This window comes from Mirounga angustirostris, unplaced genomic scaffold, assembly GCF_029215605.1.
Source record: "Mirounga angustirostris isolate CCGP_5_RB_7025 unplaced genomic scaffold, mMirAng1.0.hap1 SCAF_4, whole genome shotgun sequence".
In the NCBI taxonomy this organism is placed as follows: domain Eukaryota; kingdom Metazoa; phylum Chordata; class Mammalia; order Carnivora; family Phocidae; genus Mirounga; species Mirounga angustirostris.
The window spans coordinates 189,690,261-189,715,801 of record NW_026991712.1 but is presented as its reverse complement, the minus strand read 5'-3'; the positions used below and the strand labels follow the sequence as shown (position 1 = coordinate 189,715,801).

The 25,541-nt window shown below is 59.3% G+C and overlaps 2 protein-coding genes across 5 annotated transcripts; one reads left to right on the top strand and one right to left on the bottom strand.

Moving 5' to 3' along the window:
* Positions 1–111: 111 nt before the first annotated feature.
* UBE2J2 (ubiquitin conjugating enzyme E2 J2) lies at positions 112–13,848 on the bottom strand. Of its 4 annotated transcripts, none has more exons than XM_045898952.3 (7): positions 13,694–13,848; positions 8,882–9,012; positions 7,903–7,943; positions 3,245–3,347; positions 3,027–3,165; positions 2,549–2,629; positions 112–1,725 (listed from the first exon to the last, which is right to left on the bottom strand). In XM_045898952.3, the coding sequence occupies exons 2-7, from the start codon at positions 9,010–9,012 to the stop codon at positions 1,441–1,443; spliced, it is 780 nt and encodes a 259-aa protein (XP_045754908.1). In that variant the 5' UTR covers positions 13,694–13,848; the 3' UTR covers positions 112–1,440. The 4 variants fall into 4 exon arrangements, with proteins under 4 accessions (XP_045754908.1, XP_045754907.1, XP_064446202.1 ...); XM_045898951.3 differs by having other exon boundaries at positions 13,612–13,821; XM_064590132.1 differs by lacking the exon at positions 13,694–13,848 and adding an exon at positions 13,309–13,540.
* Positions 12,986–25,136, top strand: SCNN1D (sodium channel epithelial 1 subunit delta). The gene is given in 16 exon segments (XM_064590169.1): positions 12,986–13,114; positions 15,095–15,291; positions 18,737–19,022; positions 20,799–20,967; positions 20,970–21,168; positions 21,723–21,930; positions 22,040–22,215; positions 22,382–22,470; positions 22,545–22,613; positions 22,616–22,707; positions 22,833–22,931; positions 23,293–23,410; positions 23,530–23,608; positions 23,693–23,859; positions 23,862–24,181; positions 24,286–25,136. Coding segments are annotated over 16 exon segments (2,604 nt in total). The 5' UTR covers positions 12,986–13,081; the 3' UTR covers positions 24,589–25,136.
* The last annotated feature ends 405 nt before the right edge of the window (positions 25,137–25,541 follow it).

Here is a 25,541-nt window from a genome sequence, read left to right as displayed (position 1 = left end):
TAGTCACGGGGCGCCCCCCCACAGGCCAAGCCGCTGGCCTGCCCGTGGGCGAGCCTGGCACTGGGCCGAGATGGACTTGCACTTCCACCAAGAGACTCAAACAGCACAACATTTAGGAACAAAGATATAATGAAAGATTTTTTTCACAAGAGTGGGTTAAATACACACAAGTGGTAAATTATAGAGCAATTTTAAATAAACCGATCAAAAACCAAAGAATGTCGAAGATGTACAAGAGTGTGGCTGCACTTGAGGCTGCTGTGGCCCCTGGAGTTCTGAGATCACAGCCCCTCAGCCCGGCACCCACAGACACAGTGCTTTCGAATGACGTGCAAGTGAAATCATCAAACAGGCGCTTGATGGAAGACGTCGGCAGCCAGGGGTCCAGCTCCACCCCACCGGCCCTGCCCTTCCTGGGCAGCCTTCACTTCCCGTGATGCCCAGTCCGTGTGTGATCTTCCAGGGCAGAGCCCATAGCAGACATGGATCAGCTGCGAAAAGGAACATGTGAGCCTACCTTTAGGGTAAAGCAAAGATCTGGACCAAGTGTGAGGGGAGCCCCAAAGTGCACAGAACCTGCCTGTCAGGTGCAGATCCCCGGGGCGCTGCTAGGGTCAGAGGAAATGTCCTGCGGGCACCAGGGGCCACCCCCTGCAGCATCCGGGAACCTGGAGGTGGCAGTGGGGGGCCCAGCCTGGCACGGGTGTGGAGGCAAGGAGGTGGGGGGTGGTGAACTGGAAGCAGCCTTAGGGACCGCACAGGACATGGTGGCTCTTCAAGTAAAGGGTGCCACCTTGTGGTCAGACAGCAAGCAGCTGCTGGATTTCAACTTTAGCAAAACAAAGAACCCACTTTCCTACAAGAGACTGCTGCTTTCCAAGTGAACAAAACACATTTCAAATGCGGAGGCCAAGCCCCACGTCTCCTGGACCCAATCTGTGGCTGTCCTTGGCCAGCCCCTGGGCCCCACGGCCAGGCCCCCTGCCCCTGCCAGCTGGGCGCAGCTGTGGAAACTCCTCCTGCCTGCTGAGCCAGGGCTCCGCTGGACCAAGAATGCACGCAGAGTATTTGATAATCGAGTTTTGTATTTTTAAGTGACCAAATCTAATAAAATGAAAAACATGTTTACTAAAACAGGTCCAAAAGACGATACAGGAGATAAGCTATAAAACCAAAGCGTGAGGCCCCTCCTCCTCGACACCCAAGCTCCATGGTCCCCAACGACCCCAGAGCGAGGACAGGGAGCTGAGAATCTTGCATCTCCTCTAAATCCAAATTACACACTTTGGTTTTTGTTTTCCTTTTCAAGGTTTTTAAAAAGCTAACCCCAGGAGTCAGGCAGGTCCACCCTGCGCTCGGCGGCACGTCCAGCCAGCCCATGGCAAGCTCGGGCCCAGTGTCCCTCGTTTTTGACCACTTCTGCCGGCCGTGGCATGTGGCTCACTCCTGCGCTATGCTTCTCAGCACGTACTTGACCGTGTAGGCAAAAGCCGCAAACCCGACTATAACAAACAAGTTCGCCAGGGCGCCGCCCAGGAGTCCGTGGTGCCGGTTGGCCTGCTGGAGCCCCGCGAGGTGTGGCCCAGCCCCTGGCGCATGCCCATTGAGGAGCTGAAGCCCGTTCTGACCATGGTGTGTTTCCCCATCTGGAACCACATCTGGTAAGGGGAGAGCCTGGGGTCGGCTACTGAGTTCATCTTGGGCTTTCTGTTTTTGTTTAATTTCCTAAGATAAAAACAAAAAGAAACAACGGTTGGTCTAAACAAACGAGTTCCTTTAAGACTAGGGAGGGTTCTGGGGCGCCTGGGTGGCTCAGTTGGTTAAGCGACTGCCTTCGGCTCAGGTCATGATCCTGGAGTCCCGGGATCGAGTCCCTGGATCGAGTCCCGCATCGGGCTCCCTGCTCGGCGGGGAGTCTGCTTCTCCCTCTGACCCTCCTCCCTCTCATGCTCTCTGTTTCTCATTCTCTCTGTCAAATAAATAAATAAAATCTTAAAAAAAAAAGACTAGGGAGGATTCTAAGATCCACCACAAAGACTTGTGGGGCCGGCAGTCGCCAGCCCCATGTATTCGATCCTGATACCCACTGTCGGAGGTGGGGGCTGCTGCTAACTCTGTCTTACAGATGAGGGGGCCCAGGGACTTGTCAAAATCACCAAGCCTGCACCTCTCAGGGCCTAGACCAAGCAGGTCCAAGTGACACGGAATCACCGTGGCCTCAACCTTAGTGCAGCTCACCCTGCCCCTCCTGGCCAAGGGCCCTCCCTGCAGCTCAGCAGCCCACCTGAGGAGCTCCACGCCCTGACGTCCCGTTCCCTTTCCCTGGCCTCTCCAGCTCCAACCCCAGCATCCAAGCCCCCCTGACCCTGGGCACCTGGCGGAGGGGGGCGGGGCTGCGCCTGCCACTTAGCTCCTGCAGGTGCCCGTGGGCACAGGTGCCCTCCGTGCTGTGTGTCTGCAGCACAGAGACGCAGAGCAGCACCGTCTTCTCTTTGGAAGATTCCGGTGTGCAAGGGGGTAGAACTGACTGGCAGCCCCTGTTCCTTACCTCCACGACTTCAGGGAATAATTCACCAAAGACTTTGTCTTTCAAATTAAATGCTAAACTTTGTGCAGCCAGTTGTCTTTTCTAGGAAGAAAGAGAAGGGAAAGAATCAGCCCGAAGATAAACTTCAATTCTTTCAAATTCTAAAGACGGTTTTATCCTCAAAAGCCGCTATCTTCACATTGTTGAAAATACTCAATAAACTCACTCTTCACAACAAACTAATTTAGTCTTATCAAGGCTTATTTTTCTCTCCATTATCATCAATTAGTAACATTAAACTTGAGTCCTACTTAAACAATAGAAAAATAAAACCAGTGGTGTTGCCTGCCCCACCCAAGACCCCTGAGGAGGCTCGGCCTGTTCTTCCCGCTGCTGATGAGAACGAGGAAGCCCAGAGCAGCGGAGCAGCGAGTGTTCCTGGGGAGCAAGGACATGAGAGGGAGCCCCCCAACACGCGACCATGCCCTCCAGCCCTCACCGTGAAGTCCGACGTCTCTATGCTGCCCAGGGTGGGGCCCTTCTCCACCATGAAGCTAAGGAGCCCTGTCAGGATGGTGGAGACAGACCAGGCCGGGTTCCACGTGTCTGGGTGGAAATCCGTGATGGAAAGACACAGCCTGAAAAACAGGGACCCACTCAACAGAGCTCACCCCAATCCGGACCCCACTCAACACTTGAGAAGCAAAAATGCCTTACCTTGTATTGCACTTAAATCTTCCATTGGGCGTTATCATATAAATACTAGGAGGTTTAAAAGGAAATTCTCTGGGAAAAACTAGTTTTCCATGATAATAACCACCTATATCAAAACAGAGAAAGAGCCTTGTCATGGTCCACAGTGCAACTCCTGTGGGGGGAAACCCCTCCCACTCAGCCCCATGCCAGCCCTCAGGCTGGCATCAATACCCTTGGCCTCCCATCCCACCCCACCCGCTCTTCCCCATCTCTGTGCCCACCAGCTGACCACCCCTGGAACACAAGAGTCTTGCTGGAGGTCTCACTGGGGGCACAGGACATCCCCTCTCTCACTCAGAGCACAGCATCAGAAAAGAAGCTGCACCGAGCTCCTCACTGGCCCCCGCCTGCCGCCCTCCCCAGCATGTCAGCGGAGGTCACCCCTATTCGGATCCCCTCCCTCCTGCGCTACTCATTTCTCCTTCCCCACCAAACTACACCCAGCAGCAAGCAAACCTGCCATCATTTCTCCCACCGTAAAAACACAAAAGAACAAAACTCCAGCCACCCCCCCCTGGGATGCCTGCCAATGGCTCACTCTTCTTTCTGTGAAATTCCCGGAGAGCTATGCCCAAGTCCACCCTGCTGAGGCCATGCAGGCAACGCTGCCCAGACGGGTCCAAGAAAGAATTCCAGCTAGCTCCCCCAAACAGCAATTCCATCCTCTTGGGCGTTCAGACTAAAATCTGGGAGGCCCCACTGCCACCCACCCACCCCCCCGGCCCTGCCGCCATTTCACACCTATTCCATTAGCAAATCCTGTTGGCCACACCTTCAAACTGATCCGGACCAACACTCTGGGTGACCTTGCTAGCTTCATGGCCTTCAGCCCTGCCCGCTCAGCTCCCAGTCCCACTGGCCATGCCTACCTGAGGCCTCACACCCTCTCAGGGCTGCACCTGGGAGCCTTTTGGAAACGCAGAGCCTTGGGCCACCACGGGCACGTTAAGTAGAAGTAGGACACGCACTGACGCGATACCTGGGGATGTCTGTATGCCCACGTGCTTGCACAGTGAGGCCTCACGGGCTGCCCTCACCTCCACGTGGTCTCCCCGCTGCCCCCGGGACCCTGGGTGTGGTCCCACTTCAAGGACTGGGGCACACTAGTCCCAAAGAGTCACACATCACTGCTCCAAAGCCACTCTTGGGTAGCCCCCCCCCCCATCTGGGCTCCCCGCCCCCTCACAGGAGTGCGGTCTTCTACTCCAAGCTCTGCCAGTGGTGGACGGATGACATGAGCCAAGTGTCCCTCGTAAGGCCAACCCAACAGGCCAACAAGTCCACCAGTGACAAACTAACACTATAAATGACACTCAGTGCACACACTCAAAATCACTAAGAAAAGAAAACCAAACTGGGAACTAGGCAAGTGACACAAGCAAGGGCTTTTCCTAAGAGGAAGCAGGAAGAGTCAATGCGCGTTTGAAATGGTCTGGCTCAGCGCTACACCAGAAATGGCTGCCCCGTGTAGCTTCGGGGGTGGGGTAGTGGGAAGACACTGCCTCGAGGCACGGTGTGCACCTGCCGGGGAACAGAACTCTCAATACCTGCGCTGACCCGGCGGCTCGACCTCCTGCGATCTACTGGACAGATGCTAGGTGAAAACCTTCCACCGAGGGAAGGGCTCCATGCAGGAGCCAGGCAGAGGCAACACAGGGAGCAAACCAGAGAAGCGAACAGCAAGTTGCACGACATGCGGCAGGCGGCGCACGCAGAGCCACAGAAGCATGCCATCCTCCACATCTCGGTGCCCCTTACAGTGCAGAAGATGAATCCTGGGAGGATCTGTGCTGGAGGGGGGCCCAGGAGGGCTCATCCTGAGAGGTGAAGAGGCCAAGCAGGGAACATGGGAGGACAGAGCGTCCAGGGAGGGCAGGGAAGCAGTGCAAGGCCAGCAGCTCCCACATCCTTCATTCCAAGTGTCCACAGGGCACGGAGCGAGGAGCACAGCCTTGGCCAAGCCCTGGGGACAGAAACTACAGAGAGCACTGTGGCCCTGGAAGGAGGCCAGGGAGAGCACCCAGCACGATGCTGCCCTTCAACACTGCCCTTCCTCCACCGAACTACTTTTGTAACGAAGTGGGGAAAAAAGAAAAAAATCCCCAGGCCACAGCTGTGCCAGACCATTCCTGGGTTCTCTACTGTTCCACTGACCTGCATTTCCACATTTCCCTCCAGTCTGCTCACTGAAACTACACAAGTCTGAAAAATCAAGCAGAGTGACTCCTCCCACTTTATTCTTGTTTTAGCTATTCTAGATCCTCTGCCTTTCCGTGTATGCTCTAGAATAAAAATCTCAGAATAAATCTGTGTATGCCTACAAGAAACTTTTATTACGACTTTGAAAGGATTGTGTAAAATCTACAAATCAATCCAGGGAGAATCTTCAGTGACACCCACACTAGCAGGAGGCCGCTTCAGAACTGTTAGGGTTGGTGCACCTGGAGTGCACTGTGCCAAGCAGACAGGGACAGGGACAGGAGCCATGAGAGACTGAGAAGGAAGGGTCAGGACACCCAGAAGTCAGAGGAGCAAGTGAGGAGAAAGCCAGAGTCGATACCACTAGAGTCCACAGAACCCCAGACACTGAGGCCTGAGATCTGTCCCTCGGACTGGCAGTTCAGAGGGGTCCCTTACCGACCCAGGTGAGAGCGGTCAGCAGAAGGAAGGGCTGCAGGCTGCAGTGTAGCCCTGAACGGAGGAGGGGATGGGCAGCAGGGGAGGGCAGTGAAGGGAGAGGAGGCAGAGTACGAGGAGGAAGAAAGAAAGGGGAGGAGGGGCAGCAGGAAAAGCTCTGTGTCTGAAGGGAATCTTGCTGGCAGCCTGAGGGCCAGAACCAGCAGGGAAATGCACAGGGGAGTACCAGACACCAGGAAGCATTCGTGACAGGCTGGGGCCTGAAAAGAGGGCACCTCTTTCTGCAGAGACAGGAGACCCCATGCTAGCCAGGGCCTGGGGGGTATGGGGGTCTCCTGTAGTCCCAGCCCTGCATGCCTTCGCTCGGGGCCGGCCCTCTCCTCTCCCCGCTGCCTCCACCCCTGTCCAGGCTCATTTCCAGCAGCAAAAGGCCTGGATACAAAAATTAGTAAATGCTCACTATTTATCCGGAAAATACTAAAACTACAAAAAAATAAACTTAAAAACCAGGCACAATGCACTCATGTCCTAGTGTGTCAGAAACACATATTTAACAAGCATTCTTTTTTTTTTTTTTTTTTTAAGATTTTATTTATTTGATAGGGAGAGACACAGTGAGAGAGGGAACACAAGCAGGGGGAGTGAGAGAGGGAGAAGCAGGCTTCCCGCCGAGCAGGGAGCCCGATGTGGGGCTCGATCCCAGGACTCCGGGATCATGACCTGAGCTGAAGGCAGATGCTTAACGACTGAGCCACCCAGGCGCCCCTATTTAACAAGCGTTTTTTTTTTTTTTTAAGATTTTATTTATTTATTTGAGAGAGAGAATGAGAGACAGAGGGCATGAGAGGGAGGAGGGTCAGAGGGAGAAGCAGACTCCCTGCCGAGCAGGGAGCCCGATGCGGAACTCGATCCCGGGACTCCAGGATCATGACCTGAGCCGAAAGCAGTCGCTTAACCAACTGAGCCACCCAGGCGCCCCTTAACAAGCATTCTAACATGATCTGTCCAAACGGCCATAAAGCCCGTCTTTTGCTGCATTTCTAGGAAACCCACTGCAAGCCCATCAAGCCCACATGCCGCTGTTGGGCATTCGGGCAGTCCCCGGCATGTCACTATGAACACACCCAACCTACAAAGAGACTTCTGCACCTGTCTCCCTAGGACACATCTTCCCGTAACAGGGACTCCTGCATCAAAGGAGAGTTAGTGACATACAGGCCAAACATTCTCCTCCAGCAGCCGGGCTCTTTTCTAGTGAAATCTTATGCAAAAGCCCCATGTGGAGGGACATGTCACCTGAAGTGAGGACCCAGTGGCTAGAGAGCTGAAGGTACTGCCCACCTGGCCACAGCTCTGCCCTGGGCTTGTCCTGCCATGGCTCATCTCTCACCCTGGCCTAAACTCTGAGGCTGGTGCCAGGCTCCCTGCAGCCCCCCAATGTGCTGGCTAATCCCAGGTCTACTTTGTAAATGACACCAGAGGACCCTGAGTGGCATCACCGGATCAGCCTCAGCAGCAGTTAGGAGAGCAGAGGTGTCCAGCTGACCCAGAGCAGATCCTCCCTAAGCCTCAGTGCCCCATCCACAAAGGGGCCCAACCACTTAGCTCAGAGGGTGCAGCAGAGTGAGTGCTCCATAAATACACCTTTCCTTCCTCCGACAACATTCATGCTGGTCTGAACAAACCCCGGGAGAAACTGGCCGCACTGTCCTGCTCACCCGGTCTGTCTTCCAGCTCTGATCCTACTGATGTCAGAGGCTGGGTAAACCCTAAGACTTACAGATAGCCCCCAAAGACTGAACACAACGGCAAAACCAAACACTTCTAGGACCTGGAGAAATACTGGGATGGATTCCAAGGAAGTCCAATCTCACTAATGCACATCCAAAATAGGGCGTGATTCACAAATACCAAGTGTTTGACAGGTGAGGTCTATTCAGAAGGTAAAACGGCCTCTTGTTCCTCTCAGATTAAAGACTTACCTTCATAAGGGGTCATCTCTGGGCCTCGGACCACATAGTGCCTGAGGGAGAGAAGAAAATCAGCCAGCTCTGGGGATGACAAATTCTCCAAATTTAGAATCACTCCAAGGCTGGGGTTTGTAGGGTCCAGCCAACACCAGATATTCACAAATATTCAATAGGTGAACTTCTACTGTAGATGGTGTAGTCACTTTGTAACAGAATCTTAAAGACCGTACTTTGTGAGTTTTCCACAAAGTATTTTTATGTCTACAATATGCAAGAAAGGAACCCTCTCTAACCATTACAGCCAAATGACAATTTTTCCAATGTTAATTTCACATACATTCTTGAGGTGTACTTGGAAACCTGCATTTTTCGGTGTGCCCAAGTATTACGAAGCAAGCCAAGCAGGGAACAGCTGGTGACATGAGGTGGCTCTGTGCCCCCAACGTCGATGCTCTGGGAGAAGCAGGCCCGACCTCCGAGGGCTGACCTGCAGCAGGGGGAACAGGCACAGCCCATGCCCGTCACTGAGGTCCCCGCACAGAGACTCCACTTGCCCACGCAAACAAAGAGCTTCAGCTGTCCGTCAAGAGGTGTTTGAACTCAAAGATTTGCAAACAAAACAGAAAAGCACAAAGGAGAAAGTAGAACCAGCCAGAAATGCAAGACCAGACCATCCCTTCACAAACCCCTTGTCCCACAAACACCGTCTTACCGTTGTGGACCATGCAACACCCGCTATCTGCTGGCTGATAGTCTGACTCCAAAAACACTGTTAACCTATGTTGGCAGACCAGGAACAACCCTCAGAGCTAAGCACGTGACATACCCAGGAACATGGCCTTAATTTGTCACTGCTCCCAATTCCGGTGCCCGATTTGAGAACACTGGGTGGGGGCAGTGAGCAAGTGCACCTTTCCCAATGCCATGATGGGAGCCAGCAGAGAACCCAGGTGCCAGTCAGTGTCAGGTGAATGGCAATGCAGAGCCTTACCATTCAAGAATATTAGAAGGGAGGGGCTCAGCACAGATATAAGGCACCGGGTCCTTCTTAATTCGAAGATAGTCCTGTTTCAGCCGCTGGGTCGCTGTTGTTGGAGCTCTTTTATTGCTGTTGCTGCTCATCTATGGAAAACAAACATTTCTGTTTACAACAAAGGAAAAGGCACGCCACTACTTTCCTCACCCGCAGACAGCTTCAGCAGCCCCGCACTTTTGCTTTCATTTCTGCAGCCCATCATCATGCACAGTCAATCCCAGCCACCCAGAACCCAGGCCTGTGGGTTGTCCTGACTTGCCCACCCACTCAGACGCCTGCAGGACTTGCAGATTCTCCTTTCCTGTCTGCCCTGCACAACCTTCATTTGTGTAATATCAGATACAAAAAGTAAGGGAAAAAAAAAAACCCAAAGCCTCACTCCTGTCCTCAAAGAACCAAAATGGGAAGAAAAACATCTCTAATTTATTTCTTTTTAAAGATTTTATTTATTCATGGGCGCCTGGGTGGCTCAGTCGTTGAGCGTCTGCCTTCAGCTCAGGTCATGATCCCAGGGTCCTGGGATCGAGTCCCACATTGGGCTCCCTGCTCAGCGGGAAGCCTGCTTCTCCCTCTCCCACTACCCCTGCTTGTGTTCCCTCTCTCATTGTTGAAAAATAAATAAAATCTTTAAAAAAAAAAAAAAAAGATTTTATTTATTCATTTGAGACACAGACATAGAGAGAGACAGAGAGAGAGCATGAGCAGGGGGAGAGGCAGAGGGAGAGAGAGAAGCAGGCTCCCTGCTGAGCCAGGAGCCTGATGTGGGGCTCGATCCCAGGACCCTGGGACCATGACCTGAGCCGAGGGCAGACGCTTAACCATCTGAGCCACCCAGGCGCCACGAAAAAATCTTATTTAAAGGGTTCTAAGTAGAGGTGTGCTAAAGCCAGCCTGGACCAGTGCTCCTGGATGTGCATATCTCTCCAACTCTGTGCTAATGAAATGTTTATACCATGGAAATCAGGATGCACCCCAAACCAGCCCCCCGCGAAAGCCTGTTGTTAAACATTTTCCAACATATCTACCGCTGCACAAACGTGGATGGGAGGAACAGGGGAGCAGAGAAAGGGCCTCTCCCTGAGACTGGAGAGAGAGGGGACCCTTGAAAGTATGACACCCATGCTGGGAAGAGGGACAGAAGGAGCTACAGGGACTTGGGCAGCATCATGGGTCCGAGGAAGAGTACTGGGCCCCTGTGTACGGAGCCACAGCACAGTAAACGGCGCCTGACGAGGCTGGCCAGGGAGGCAAGGCCAGGCGGCCACGCCGCAGAGCAGAAAGGTTTTTAGGCCCAGGCCTTGAGGGAGATCAGACTTTCTGTTAGAAAGATCACTTGGACACGAGGCGCCTGGGTGGCTCAGTCGGTTAAGCATCTGCCTTCGGCTCAGGTCATGATCCCAGGGTCCCGCATCGGGCTTCCTGCTCATCGGGGAGTCAGCTTCTCCCTCTCTCTCTGCAACCCCATCCCCACCACTCATGTGTGTGGGCACTCTCTTCTCATATAAATTTAAAAAATCCTAAAAAAAAAAAGATCACTTGAACAGTTCAGTGAAGGTCGAATGGGACAGATGAGATGGCATGGGAGGGACAGGACAGCACTGAAGGCTAAGGACCAGGAGCGAGGCCTCAAGAGAAGAAACATGGCCTGGCTTAGGGGGCCCTGGGACACTTCAGCTATGCTCAGAGGCAGAGGGGAGGGATGGTGAGAGAAGACACAGAGCTCCCCACCCTCACAGACATCAGATCAGCTCCAACTCAAACTGCTATATACACTGAAGTTTCCCATAAGATAGCAAGGCAAAAAAGTTCTGCTGCTAAAAATAAAGTGTGAAAGCCACTGGTCTAAAATATGATAGAGACAGAGGACACGTAGGGGTACGCAGGAATGGAAAGGAGACAGTGGTGGCCAATCGGAGCCATACCTGTCCTGCTCTCCCCCGTGCTACGGACACAGCCACTCAGCAATCTCAGCCCATCTTGCCAACGCCCTGCACATCAGCGGTCAGGATCTCCACCCGGACCTCTGACCTGCACAACCCTGAAGTCACTCCACCCCCAACCCCCACCACAGTGCTTGGCCCTCCTCATCTTCACCTCAGGGCCTCTGTGTGCTCATTTCCCTAGCGACAGCTCCATCAGGTCAGAGGTCTGTGGACTCCCGCCCCTTTGCAGGCTGAATTCCCCTCAGAGCACTAAACCCCTAGGCGACAACCAGGGCTCAGTGTGCTCACTCTACACCCCAAGGCCTGCAGAGCAGTCCTCCACACACCACCGCACTTCTCTGGGGCCCCTAAACTTCAGGGTCTCTGTTCTCCTCCTTCTCCCATCCCCACTCCACTCACCCTAATGCAGGGTCCCACTATTGTTCCCATTAACCACCACAACAGCCTCCCAACTGGCCTCCCAGCTTCTAGTCTCACCCCATTTCTGTACACTTAAGTCAGATTAACTTTCTCCACCCACAGTTCTGATCACAGCATTTCAAGATTCCCCCAGAGCCAAGCCCTTGACAAAGAAGCCCCAGCTAGCCCCCTCCTAGTTCCCCACTCCCAAATCCCCTCCTCATCCTAACCAGATGGCTGCTTCTCAGCCTGGTCTCTACTCGCAAAAAATTCACTTAGGTTCCTCCTGGCCTAGCTCTTCTTGGCCTAGCCAAGCTAAGTCCCTCAAAAGCCTCCCTGATTTCCCTTGCCAAATGCCTCCACCAGCCTCCCTGCGATCCAGCTCCACACCACTCAGGTGCCTGCCAGGCCCCAGCAGAGATACTGGTGAACGCACAGCGGGGAAGGCTACAGAACAGCCTGGAGAGGGATGCTTTCCCGTACAGCACTGCCCCCAAGCTCCTGGCCAAGCCAAGTGGGCCAGGCGGCTCACCCGGGACCAACACGTAGTAATAAACAGCAACAACCCCAAAGCAGAACCACCACACTGGACTTGTTTCTTTTAAATGTTCATATAAAGTCAGCACTCCGCCATATACAGAACAATTCACTGGATAATTCAAATACCACTGTGTTGGCACTTAATTACGTGGCCAGGCTGGATGCTTAATGAAGGCTACTGGACAGCCACACAAAATAGATGGATCCTGCCTGGCCAGTCACAAACGTCTCCTCTCATTCTTGCTCCCAAAGGCATAAACTTTAAAGTCACATTTATGATTCAACTACTCAGTTCGTGGAAAGGAAGGGCTTCAGTCAGTGATCTCACAGCCCCTCTAGTCTACAGCACCTACACACAGTAGGAAGCATGTCTCAAGTTCCCTGCAAATCCTACAGACAAGGCCCACAAAAGTGCATTATGCTGAACGAAACAGAGTGCAGACATTTAAGAAAAAATGGCACGAGGGGCGCCTGGGTGGCTCAGTCGGTTAAGCGACTGCCTTCGGCTCGGGTCATGATCCTGGAGTCCCGGGATCGAGACCCGCGTCGGGCTCCCTGCGTGGCGGGGAGTCTGCTTCTCCCTCTGACCCTCCCCCCTCTCATGTGCTCTCTCTCTCCTCTCATCCTCTCTCTCAAATAAATAGATAAAATCTTAAAAAAAAAAAAAGAAAAAGAAAAAAATGGCACGAATAAAACATTTTCACATACAGAAGCTGAAGGAAAGCAGCCTGAACCATTATCACAGGGACGAGTCCCTTCAGCCTCATATGGACACAGGCTTGCCACCTGCCCAGCATCCATTCCCCGTTCCTTTCTTCTCCGCACATCTCTTCTGCTCCGTGTAAGCGTAAACTCAGGTGACAGTGTGGCAAGAGACCTTGGCCAGACTGACCCACTGGGCACGTGACACGTCCAAGCCCAAGACTTTCACGGAAGTTTGTGCACCGGCCTGGGCGGAGAGCTGCCCCAGAGGTCAACCCTTCAGAACAGTGCAGATGACGAACTGCAAGTTCCGTGCCTACTCGACACAGCCAGGCTTTCAAGCAGGCCTCCTTCCACCTAAGCCGGACTACGCTAAGCCCCCCCCACCTGGAATGGACAGAGCACCGCCCTCCCGCTGCTGGAGCGCCTTCTCACGCACTTACCAGCGCTACTCCCCCTAGGCTGTGGCCTTGCCTCGCTCTAGCTGCTCCTGCCTGGGCCCGGAAGATGTCGGGCACTGGATGCGAACTAAACAGACCAGCCAGGCGGTACCGACTGAAACGGGGGCTAGATGCCTGCACCTGGCTGGGCGCTGAGGCTGCAGGTAACCGGCAGACGTGCAAAGTGGGCGGGCACACACGAGCAGCGGCCGGGCCCAAGGGGAGCCACCCCGGCGCGGCTTCCCGCTCCTCCCGCCTGACTTTCCCCTCGGTTATTACCCAACAGGCACAACCCCACGCACGCCCATTCCTGCCGGGGCGCAGCTTAGGGGGCTGCTTCGGGCTGACATTTACAAACCAAGATCTACGCCGGCTAGTCCTGGACGAGCCCGCAAGCGCGCCACAGCGGGGGGCCTCTCCGCAGGAGCCCAGCCGTGGGGCCGACCAAGCCGCCAAGCTGGCCGAGGAGCTCCCCGGCCCGGAGCCCCGGGCGCCCCGCCGTAACCGACCGCAGCTTCCGCGCACGGAAGCTCCAGGCCGGGCCCCTCGAGCGGCAGATCGGCGGGGACAAGCCCTGCGACGGCCCCGTGCCCGGGCGCGGGCCGGCCCCGGCGGAGCGGCCGCGCGGCCGCAGCCCGGCTCGGCCCGCGCCGCCCCTCACCTCTCCCCGTCGCCGCGCGTGGGCCGCCGCCGCGCTCAGGCTCGCCGTGGTCGAGGCCGGAGCAGGGAGGGAAGAGCCTCACCGCGCCGGGACCGAGGCCACCGAACCGCCGCAGCGCCGCCGCCGCCTCAGCTTGCAAGATGGCTGTTCGCGGGGCGGGGGAGACGCATCCCCGCTTCCGATTCCGGTGCACGGCGCTCTGGGCGGCCGCTCTAGCCGGCCGGGCGGTCGTCGCCTGCGTCTCGCTGCCACCTCCCCCCTCTCGGCCCGGAACGCCCGCGCGTGCGCACTGGCGGGCAGCTCCGTGGGGCGGGGCCAAGGGCGGACGGTCGGCGCGTGCGCCCTGGCGGTCAGGGCCGTAGCGGGTGTGGGCGGTGTTGGAGCCCTGGTCTCCCAGGTGATCTGGTCAGGCGGTCAGGGCGCTGCGAAGCATCCTTCCGCCGTAATGCTGTCCGGCGGGCGGCCCCAGGGCTTGTCAGCGGCCGATGCGGTCCGTCCCAGAGCGGGGCGCGCCGTCCCGGGGAAGACAGACAAGCCCAGGCCCAGGGTGACCCCCGAGGTGCCGGCGTGAACTCTGCTTTGAGTTCACTGGGACCCCGACTGTCCCACCGGCTACCTTCCAAAGGATGGGGCCGATCCGGTCTGGGGGGCCCAGTCCTGGGCCATGTAAAGGAGAGCACCCGAGGCACTAGGGTCCCCCGGCCCCATCGGTGACTGAACCCCGCTCGGGCCCCTGAGGGTCACGTCCTGATTGGCCTTGTCTGGCCACCAGTGAGGCGCGGGGACGGGGAGCCCTGCGAGAACCTGTGCCAGGTGGGGGTCTGCCCTGGGCAAGCCTGTCCAGCCCCTGCCCGTGGGGGAGAGCCCGCCTCATAAAAATAGTTCCACTGTTTCCCCAACTGAATTTTCCACCCAGCCCATGAATAGGGTCATTATGCAACAGTGGACGCTGCACTGAGGCTTGCTTTCTGCTCCCACGGTCCCCTCCCTGGCCTAGGGGAGGGGGAGGCAGAGCTGGCCACCTGGCCATGGGAGTATGCCTGAAGCAGGCAGGTGGGGATACTGTTCCAAGGGCCAGTGTCCGTGGAAAGGACCCTGACTGCGGAGGCCTGGAGCTGGTCCCCTCCACCTCCTCAAGTCTGCCATGAGGGAAGGCTTGGAGGGACATGAGGATGACACACAGGAGATCGTAAAGTTGGTGTCTGAATGCGGGGTGGGCGAGGCGGCTGAGCAAGCCAGCATACTGCGAACAGCCCTCCCTGGAGAGAAAATCCAGGACAGGGCCAAGTGGGGTCCTGGAGTGTCCCCTCGTAGGTTATGTCAGGGGGAATGCTGCATATCGACTCTGAGGCAGGTGGTGGTCATCAGTCCAGACAGATCTGGGGAGGCCATTGCTGTGTTGGACTGTCTGGCCCTGTGGGACAGAGCTAGGGTTCTAGACCCTTCACCATTACCCCTGACTGCCTCTCGGCTTGGGCCACAGGTCAGCGAGGTGACTGGTCACACAACCATTGACAGTGGACACCGAGCACCGACAGGTCCAGCCGTGGCCACTGGCAGGAGACAGGCACCATGCTTACCCTTGAGTCTGGCCCACCCAGGGCATCTCAGGCAGGATCTGAGCAGCCCCAGGCCCTGGGCAGAACCCAGAAGGCGTGCTCATCGTCCATCCGCAGCCAGGTAAGTCAACCCGCGGGAATGCAGCCTGCTTCTGCCTCCTACCACATCACCCATTCCTGGCCTGCCTTCCTTCTGGGGGCTGTTAGTTTCCAGAGCTCAGCCGCCTGCTGCCACACTCAGCATGGTGCCTTCACTCCTCCACCTCCCCCAGGGGCTCCGCCATCCCCACACGGGGCGGGCCCGGCTGTTTTTAGCACATGGAAAGTTATGTAAGGGAGGCCACTCCAGGGCACCTGGGGTTCAAGCCCAGGTGCGTCTGACACAAACCCACACACACCTGCAGAGCCCAGGCAGTGACAGTGTGGGGCTGGGGCCTCAGGCAGGTAGAGGCCCTCTCCTGCCTCAGTTTGTCCCTGTGTAAAATGGGGGTGCCAACTCATGTGGGAGCATCTTGATGGGAAGACTCAGCTCAGAACCCCTCAGCATCAGCCCCCAACCTCCTGATCACCAAGCACCCCTGAGTCACACCTAAGGGAGAAGAAGGTGCCCAAGACAGATGTGGCCGGCAGGTGCTGCCAAGACCCTCACCCTACCGGCCCCGCATAGGCTGCCTTCCAGGTCAGCAAGGCCCAAGCTGCCCAGCCCTCTGGCCATAGAGCTGATGGCCTCAGCAGTCGAGACAGGAGTGGGCAGCTAGGCTGGCGGCAAATGACAACTGAGACCTTCTCCAACCCCAAAGCCACCCTTTTGGAGCAGAAGCTGGAGCTAGCGCTCTCTGCCAGACTTCCTTCCCACCCCTCCCACCGCTGCCAATGGCCAGGCTGCAGGAAGAGGATGGCTGTCTTCTCTCTTGAGCATCTTGGGTGGGGGGGCCCACGGCTCTGTGTCGGAAGAGCTATCAGGAAACCAAGAGTGTTAGAATCAAGAAAACATCTCCCTTACCAGTTGCTGCTACCCCCGCCCCAGGGCGGGACTTGAAGGCCTCAGTCACATCTGACTGGGAGGGACCGTCTGGCCAGGCTCAAGAGAGGGTCCCAAAGAGCCAGCCCGGAGGTGACCAGGCAGGAAGTGTGCACACACCCCAGCCCTTCCAGTGGGAGACACCTGGCCAGACCCTGAGCCCCACCGGCCCCCAGCTGGCTGGAGGCATCTCAGGGAGTCCCCTCTGTGCTCACTGGAGCTGCTGCTTAACCCTGTGGTCAGTGTTTGGAGGGGGGGAGAGGTTCCACATTTGCACCAAGAAGGCCCCTCACCCTCCTAGAAGCAGGTGGGCCAGCCTCCAGGCCCAGGGAGGACGACCCCCACCTGCCCACACCCACCAGGAATCCGGTACATACGCAGAGCCCACGGGCTCAGACTTCACTTCTGTCATACCAGAGTCCCCTAGGACCATCTCTAAGCTGCCTCTGAGGAGGGGGGGCCACCCACAGGTGAATAAGCTGAGCCTGGGGGCCCCATGAAACAGGACAGCCCCAGCCTGGAAGGGGATGCCTTGGCACCCCTAGGCCCAGCGTCATGAAGGCTCCCACTCAAAGTCCCAAAGAGGGGTTGTACTCGAGATTGGGGCCAGCCATCCTACTGTCCTTCTGGGGAGAGGGTGGAAGATGTGGGACCACCCACCTGTCCCTTCTCTGAGGCGTCCTCACATCCCTTCACTACAGCTATTGAGGAGCGACCACGTGGGCCTACACTGTGCCAGGAGCTGGGGTCACCCTGTCCTGCCCTAGCCTGCTCTTCCCAGGGCCAGTGAGGCCTGGGGAGGCAGGAGAAGGGATGCACCAGGAAGGGAGGAGGGGGCTGCCAACCTCAGTGCCGCTGGATGCAGTCTCTCTGTCCTGCTGAGGCAGCCAGAGACCTCTCTGCCCTCCCAGAGGTGGGCTCTGGGGTGACCTCCTCCCCTCCCCACTGGTCGCTGATCCCTGGCCCAGGCGCCTTATGCTGGCCCCTCGGCAGTTCTCAAGCTGTTTCCCCAGGAGGAGGGAAGGGAGGTTTGTGCCTTCTGCCTGGATGATCTGTGACTCAAGCCCCTCATCATCACAGGCATGCCTCTGCCCCTGGCCAGGGCTCCCTCTCCCACAGGAAGGTGGGGGCTCCTATTCCCTGTGAGCCGCCCTTGGCTGGAGGGGACTCTGGCCAGACCTGAGCTCCCCAAGCCCGGGGTCTCCAGGCCCCTCCTTCCTGGCAGCTCCCTTCTTCAACCTCCTGAGCTGGGAGCCACAGGTCACTCCTGTTCTCATTACCCAGAGCACCCGGGACCCTCTTCTGCTGCTCACAGGCCTCCCCCAGGACAGTGTGCCGCCCTATCCCACAGAGGAAAATTGCTCAGTGGCAGAGGCCTGAGACACCCCAGGCCTGTGCTGAGTCTGGAGGGTCTGATGCGGGGCTCAGGGAGGGGGTAGCCACACCAGTGATACCAGCTGGCCCCACCCCTGAGCCTTGAGCAGGAAGAGGAAAGTAAGGCCCATTTTGCACTTGAGCTAATGGACTCCGAGAGGTTAATTTGGGCAAGGTCACACGATAAGTGACAGAGCCACGATGCGCATCCACAGCCAGGTGAGCCCAGGGCCTGTTCTTCCCCAGGCGTATGACTTCCTCCTCCCAGACATCACCAGTGACCATCTGCCTCCTTCCAAAGCCACAGGCTGATGACCTCACCCCTCCTCAGAGCCAAGGCCCCACCAGCAGGGCCTACTGGAAGTGAGGCTCCCTCCCTCATCCCAGTCCAGGCCCTCTGCACTGATTTGGGGTGGGGTGTCAGAAACTAGAGCTTGCCCCGGGGGGGTGGGGGGCAGTAGGGCCTGAGCCACACCCTCAAACCTGGGACCAGGCTGAGGGTCTGCTTATTAGGGAGGGTGAGACCGCCGGGTCATCCTGGGGACATGCTGGATCCCCCACTGGGGCCAGAGGTGGTGGGTCATCCTGGGACTGGGGTTAACTGGGTGTCCTGCCTTCAGCCACACTGAGGCCAAGGACTTCAACCCCCAAGACGGTGTGATCCAGACCCTGAATGTGCTGTGTGTTCTTAGCACGTATATGGCCAAGACGTGGGTGTGTCATCTTTGCGGGCGGGGTGTTGTCTTAGTAAGTGGTGTGGTCAGCAGTGGCCTTCTCGTCTGCTGGGAAGAGTGAACTGTGGGCCACATGGCACCAGGTGTCCTCTCCACACCCCGGCCGAGTTGTTCCCACGGTCCGAGCCTGTCCCAGTGGCTGGCCCTACACACCTGGGTTCTGGGACCGGAGGCCCCTGCCCGGCGTCCCTTGGTCACAAACACCTGTGGTCCGCACAGACAGCGTGAGCCGGGCAGGCATCCCTCGCCGCCTGCCGGAAGGAGAGCAGGCAGAGAGGTGAGTGGCCAGGGCACACTGCTGGAGCAGGCAGAGCTGGTGTCGGACCCAGGAGAGGCCTGAGCTTCGGGAGGTGGGAGAGCAGAGGGTCTGCCCGGCGAGAAGCCGCTGAGCCGTGCAAGGGGGTCTCAGCCAACACAGGCCTCTCCTCTCCCTCTAGGAACCAGGAACCGCTCATCCCCAGGGCTCTGGGCAAGAAAATCTCACCCAGGGGCAGGACCCCATCCCTGTCCTCATGGCTTCCCCTTCCGGGTCCAGAGTGGGTGTGTCTGCCCCTGCCAGCCGGGCCCTGCCCTGCCCTGCCTCATCCCACGCCCGGCCAGCCTGTTATAAACAGGAGGCTGCCTGGCCAGTGTCGGCCACATCCCACTTTGTCTTGTCACCTGCTGGAGCTGCCTCACCACGGGAGAAAGGAGGCACCTGCAGAAGGAGGCTCCAGCTTCCAGGTACCAGAGGGCACCTGATGTGGGCTTCCTTTCACATGCTGGGGGCAAGGAGGGAAGGTCATGTCTCTCTCAGGGTCTCTTGGGCTCTCTCGAACCCGAAGTGCAGGGAGTTCTGTCCCACACGTCACCTTGAGCACAAAGGGTGAGAGAAGAGGGTCACGCGGTCCCCACTGACTGAGGGCTTGGTGACAGGAGTGCACCCCTGCTCCTGCTGTGTCTGAACCGAGGCACCTCGGATCCCTCGGTGTGTCTGGGGCCCTCTCTCCCAGGTGTCTGGACCCTGCCCTTCCCTCAGGAGGCCCTGGAGGCTCTCAGTGGTCCTCAAGATCCCCATCTGCAGGGCGTCCCCTTTTCCTACCCTGGTAGCCCCAGCCAGGGCAGGAGGGGGCTGGTCTGGGCTGCACGTCTGGAGGAGGGTAAACATGGTTACTGGAGTCAGAAAGAACCTTCTGGAACCCCTTTTGCCTAACCTATAACACACAGCCGAGGCCTGTCTCACCTCGGAGGCCCAGTGTGATCCTGGTGGACACACATGTGGGCAGAGCTCTGCGCAGTGTGAGACCCAACGTGGGCACCCCCTGCCAGTACCTGCTCCTGGCCAGGCAAGTGGGAGGCCCGCAGACCTGAAGCCGGGCAGGAAGGCCAACCCACCCTCGCCTTGTACCTGTGGCCCCACGCCGCCGGCTGGCCTGCTCCCACACAGTTTCCCAGAGCACGTGGGAGCCGGCTGCTCAGGTGTGCCAGGCTGGGCGTGGGCTGGCTGAGATGCAGCGGGGGCTCAGATGCACCCCCAGGCTCAGCCCCCTCCCCAGGTTCCTCAGGAGGGGGCCAGAGCTCAGGAAGCCCCACCCTGGGTGCAGGAAGGCCCAGTGATTCAGACCAAGAGGCAGACGGTGTGGGAAGTCTCCCGGAAGCCCGTGTGGTGACTCCACACGTATTCGGGAGAGCAGGCGTGGCCTAGTCAGGGTCCCATGTCCCTGTGTGCTGGAGGGACTGGGGGTCCGGGGGCCCTGGGTCTGTGGCTCTACTTCTCTAGGGCCCTCAGGTCCCCACCACTGGCTAGCCCACGGGCCCCCTGCCCACTTTTCCTAAAGCCCAAGGTCCACAAACAGGGCTTCCCTGGGGACAACCTCGGTAGATGATGCCTCACCGGGTGCCCAGAGCACTGAACAGTCCTCAGGCCCGACCCTTGGCCCAGACGTGGCCGGAGCAGCCTGGCTCCGTCAGTCCCAATCAAACGTGGCCATCGTGGCCACTAAGGGTTGGTAGAGGCCATTGAGGCCCAGAGTCTAGTCTTTGTGGGGCCCCTAGACCTTCAACATTGGCTCGAGGCCCAAGGACACAATACAGTCCCTACCCCAAGCAGGTCACCCACCTGGCCTGCCCTTCCCTAGAGTCCCCTGCCCCACTTGAGTGGACAGTAAGCCTGTGTCCAAACAGTACCGGGCAGGGCTTGGACACCGTATTTCCTGCTGTCCCTGTCCCCACCGGCAGACCCAGCTCTGGCTGCAATAAGACTCACGTGCGGAGGCTGCCCAGTGCCCGGCCCAGTGTGGTGTGGGGTGGCTGCAGGGCCGGTCCCAAGCCCCCGATAGGGCCTCTTTTGAACATCAGCGGGCTGGGCGGTGCCGTTGGTGGCCGGGGGACACGACCGTCCCTGGAGTTCCCAGGGACAGAGAGAATGGCAGTCCTACCAGCCCGAGGTGAGGAGGCCTGAGTGGGAGTCAGGCCGGGCAGCAGGCGGGGGCCACACGGCGGCTTGCTCCTTGGCCGCAGGTGGGAGCCACGGCCCATGCAGCCGGTGGCTGCCCGACGTTCCGTGAGGCCCAGCGGCCCCCGCCACCACTGCTGGAGGGCAGGCCCAGAGAGAGGCTGGTGGAGCTGCACACCTCCTTCGGGGAGCTGTTCACCTTCTTCTGCGCCAACGCCACCATCCACGGGGCCATCACCTCGTCTGCTCCAGCCAGAACGGCCTCCAGATGGCGTCCTGGGGGCTGCTGCTGGTGGGCGCCCTGGGGGTGTTCTGCTGGCAGTTCGGGCTCCTCTTAGCACAATACTGGCGTCACCCGGTCATCATGACCGTGTCCGTGCACTCGGAGCTGAGGCTCTTCCCAGCCGTCACTCTGTGCGACATGAACCCACACAGGTGAGTGGTGCTGCCTCCCCACCTGCGCAGCCTGGGGGCACCTCCCCGGTGTGGTCGCAGTGGAGGGCCCACCGGCTCGTTGATGACCCCACCCCACTGCACCCCTGCGCCCAGTCGGGAGCTCTGAGACCTCTGCTCTGGACGGTGGTGGTGGGGAGGGTGTTCAGGGACCAAGAAGAGCCAGCTGGAGCTTGGCGTGGTCAGTGCCCCCCAGACACCAGGTGCTGGGCAGCCTGGGAAGGGTGAGGGGAGGTGGGAGGGAGCTTTCCAGAAGGGCAGCCTGCAGCTAGGCTTCAGGTGGGGGGCGGGGGGCAGGAGAAGGGAGCAGGGCAGCGTTCCGGGTGGGGAGGCAACAGGAGCAAAGACAGAGGGAGCTGTGGCCAAGCCAGGAGGCTGGTGGAGTCCACACGGGGGGCGGGGGGCTTCTAGGCTTGACCGGCTGATTCTGGGGTCAGCACCGCGGGGATAGGCACTACCCTCCCCAGCAATACCTGGGGACTGATGTGGGGGCTCTGACTGAACCCACCCCTCTCCCTCGCCCTGCCACCCTCCAGGCCACGCTCAGCCCGCTCCCACCTGCAGGTACTCGATGAGTTTGCCCAGGAGAATATCCACTCTCTCTACAAATCCAACTTCAGCGAGAACAGGGACGTCCTCTTTGCTGACGCCCGGCTCCCACAGCCTGCCTTCTACCTGGACCGCGGGATCCGCCTACAGAGGCTGAGCCAACCAGGCGGCCAGAACAAAGTGGGTTTCCACCTGGTGAGTGTCCCTAGCCCTGCGAGGTCCCGGCACGCTGTCACCCGGCAGGGCTGTGAGTTGGGCGTGGACGGACGAGGAGGCCATGCTAAGCTGGCCCCGCTCCCCTCAGTGTAACAGCACCGGGGGAGACTGCTTCTACCGGGCCTTCTCGTCAGCCGTGACAGCCATCCAGCAGTGGTACCGCTTCCACTACGTGAACATCTTGGCCCTGACACCCCCCGCCTGCGAGGACGGAGGCCGCTTTGTCTTCTCCTGCCGATTCGACGACCAGGACTGCCAGGCCCGGTGAGTGGGCGCGGGGCAGCGGGCTGCTTCCCCACTGCGGGCGTGGGTGCCAACCCGGGGTCCGGCTGGCTGCACACGGCTTCGCCCAGAGGTAAGGCAGGCCGCAGTCCCTCAGGCCTCACGCGATGGGGTCATGGGCTGCTACGAGTGTGGCCCCTGGTTCCAGGCACTTCCGAACGTTCCACCACCCCACCTACAGTAGCTGCTACAGCTTCAGTGGCGTCTCAGCTGCGCGGCACCCGGGCATCACCCATGGTGAGTGCCAGCCCCAGGCTGAGTGGGGCAGGGGGCGTCCATGCCAGCCGGGCCTCACCCCCTTCCTCTCCCAGGGATCAGCCTGGTCCTCAGGGCTGGGCGGCAGGACCACCTCCCTCTGCTGTCCACGGAGGCTGGCATCAGGTCATGATTCATGGGCATGACCACACGCCCTTCCTGGAGCACCAGGGCTTCAGCGTCCGGCCGGGCACCGAGACCACAGTCGGCATCCGAGAAGTGGGTGGGCCCCTGGGAGCCAGGGCAGAGGAAGGGCCCCAGGCCTCCCACTCCCGACATCCCTGCCCAACTCTGGGGCCCCCAGGGCTGGGACGGTGGGACTGAAGCACGCCCCCTCCCCTCAGGACGAGGTGCACCGGCTGGGGGGCCCCTATGGCCGCTGCACCAAGGGTGTGGAGGGCGTGGACGTGCAGCTGCTCTACAAGGCCTCGTATGCCCTGCAGGTGAGTGTGGGGCCGTCGGGGGGGACAAAGGGAGCGTCTCAGGAGGGACCAGGGGAGGCCAGGAGAGAGGTGGTCAGGGGAGGGGGATCTGGAGTCTGGGGGGGGTGGCCCCGGGAGAGGGAGGCCAGGGGAGGTTTGGGGCAGGGCCCAGCGGAGGTGGAGGCCAGCGGAGATGGAGCTGGGGAATTGGGGGGCAGGAATGCCCAGGGGAAGGGGTGGCCGAGGGGGAGGGGAGTGGGGGAGGGTGTAGGGAGGGCAGGTGCAGTGCTGAGAGGGAGGTGAACCAGGCCCTCCTGCGAGCCCTGGAGGAGGGATGTCCGGCCCCAGGACCTTCAGCTCATGTCCCCCGCTGTCCCCCCAGGCCTGCCTCGTGTCCTGCTTTCAGCAGCTAATGGTGGAGACCTGCTCCTGCGGCTACTACTTCTACCCCCTGCCATCAGGGGCCGAGTACGGCAGCTACGCCAGGCACCCGGCCTGGGGTGAGACCCCCCGCCCCCGGCCACTGGGGTGGAGTGCGGCCAGGCACTGTCAACCTGCAACCTCTCCTCCACCCCACATCGGCCTAGTGGGTTCATCTGTGACACACAAACCCCGCCAGGTCATTGCTTCTACTGCCTCTACAAGGACCTGGGGACCCACCGGCTTCCCTGTACCTCACGCTGCCCCAGGCCCTGCAGGTGAGTGGCAAGTGTGGGGGCTCGGGGTCAGGGGTTACTGCCACAGCACCCCAGCAGGAGCGTAAGGGGGTCTGTCTCTCCCAGGGAGTCTTTCTACAAGCTCTCTGCCAGGACCTCCAGATGGCCTTCCTCCAAGTCAGCCGTGAGTGCCCCGAAGGGGTGGGTAAGGGGCAGGCAAGCAGGTGGGTCTCACAGGTCCCAAAGGCTCACCCTGGACCAGCTGTGCTCTGTGGTCCCTGCTCTTAACACTGGCTGCACAGCGCCCTGAGGGCTGCGAGAAGCTGCAGCCCCAGTGAGCCTTTTCTGTGCACAGGACTGGATCCTGGCCGTGCTGGGCAAGCGACGCCACAGGAGCCTGAGCCAGAGCCCAGGCCTCAGGTGGGTGCACTCCCCCTCCAGAGGCCCCTCCCTCTGCCAACCTTGTCCTCAGTACCCCAAAGAGGGGCCCTGCCGTGTGGGCCCAGGGCCCAGCCCCTCACACCTCTGCCTTGCCCGAGGAGCAACGTGGCCAAGGTGAACATCTTCTACCAGGAGCTCAACTACCGTACGGTGGACGAGACGCCCGTTTACTCGGTGAGCCAGCTGTGAGCCAGGGGCTGTGGTGGGGGCAGGACCGGCGGCTGGCCAGCCTGGGGCACAGCCCCGTGCACCTGCTGACCGCCCACTGGGGCCTGCAGGTGCCCCAGCTGCTTTCAGCCACGGGCAGCCTCTGGAGCCTGTGGTTCGGCTCATCGGTCCTCTCTGTCCTGGAGCTGCTGGAGCTGCTGCTCGACGCCATAGCCCTCATGCTCCTACAGGGCTGCCGCTGGCTCCGCAGAGCTCGGGGGTCCCAGCCAGGGGCAGCCACGGTGCCATCCCACGCCACGCCAGAAGCCAACCAGTTGCCCACTGACCGCAGGGATGACATTAATCATCTGGGGGGACCTGCTGGCCTCATCTCCCACGACGCTTCCCGGAGCTCTGGCAGGAGTCTTTGCTGAAGAGTTAGGCCAAGTGAGGGGCCCAGCCTCCCCACACCTGAGCCAGCCGGACTTGTTCTGATCCTGAGGGACATGGCAGCGGTGGGCTCTCCTGGCTGCCCAGGGTGAACCGGACCAGCCCCACAGAGCCACCCCAGCTAGCCAAGCCAAGCCCAGGGCCCAGGAAGCAGCACTGGGGTCTGCAGGCAGGCACCAGGGTGCCCAGCCACCTGCCCAGTGGCGGCCTCACTCAGGCACCAGGGCAGGGGGAGGGGAGCGAGTGTCCCTACCACTCTGGATTCCCGACTCTAGTCTGCTGCGTAGCTGTGTGTGCGCGTGCGAGGCGGGGGGGGGGGGGGCCTCCACAGGGGAGTGTGCCTGTTTGGTCGGTGTCGTGTAAACGCGTGTACGTTTCTAAGTGTGTCAACATACCTGTGTATACCTGTGTGTAGGTGTATGCAGGCATCTGGTGGAGCCTTCCTCAGCTCGGGGCAGCTGGGAAGAAGGGTCGGGCCAGGCCAAGGCACTTGGTGACCTTGGGCTGCTTTGTAATAAAACCAGCGATTCCACCTGGTGGCTACGGTATGTGTTCCTCCCCGGTTACCCTTCCTGCGTGAGCGGAAAGCCCCGGGCTGAACCTCCACACTCCTTGGAACCACAAACACACTGTGGGGGCTGGGGGGCTGGGGGACAGGAGGACACGGTGCCCACGGCCAGCTTGCAGGGTCAGGGCTTGCCCAGGAGACGGGACCAGCCCCAGACCACCCTCCCTGGTTAGCATCCACCTCTACTACTCCCTCCAAGGGGCACGCTCCAGGCCACAGAAAGGCAGAGGGGCGAGGGGCTGGGGGCTGGGGGTGTAGGGAGTCAGTTTCCATCAGAGAAGCCCCAGGGCCCTCCCAGGCCCCCCCCAGCCCAGCACGCAGGGGCCGGGTTCTGGCGTACTGCATCCTTTTGGGGCACTGGTGCTACCC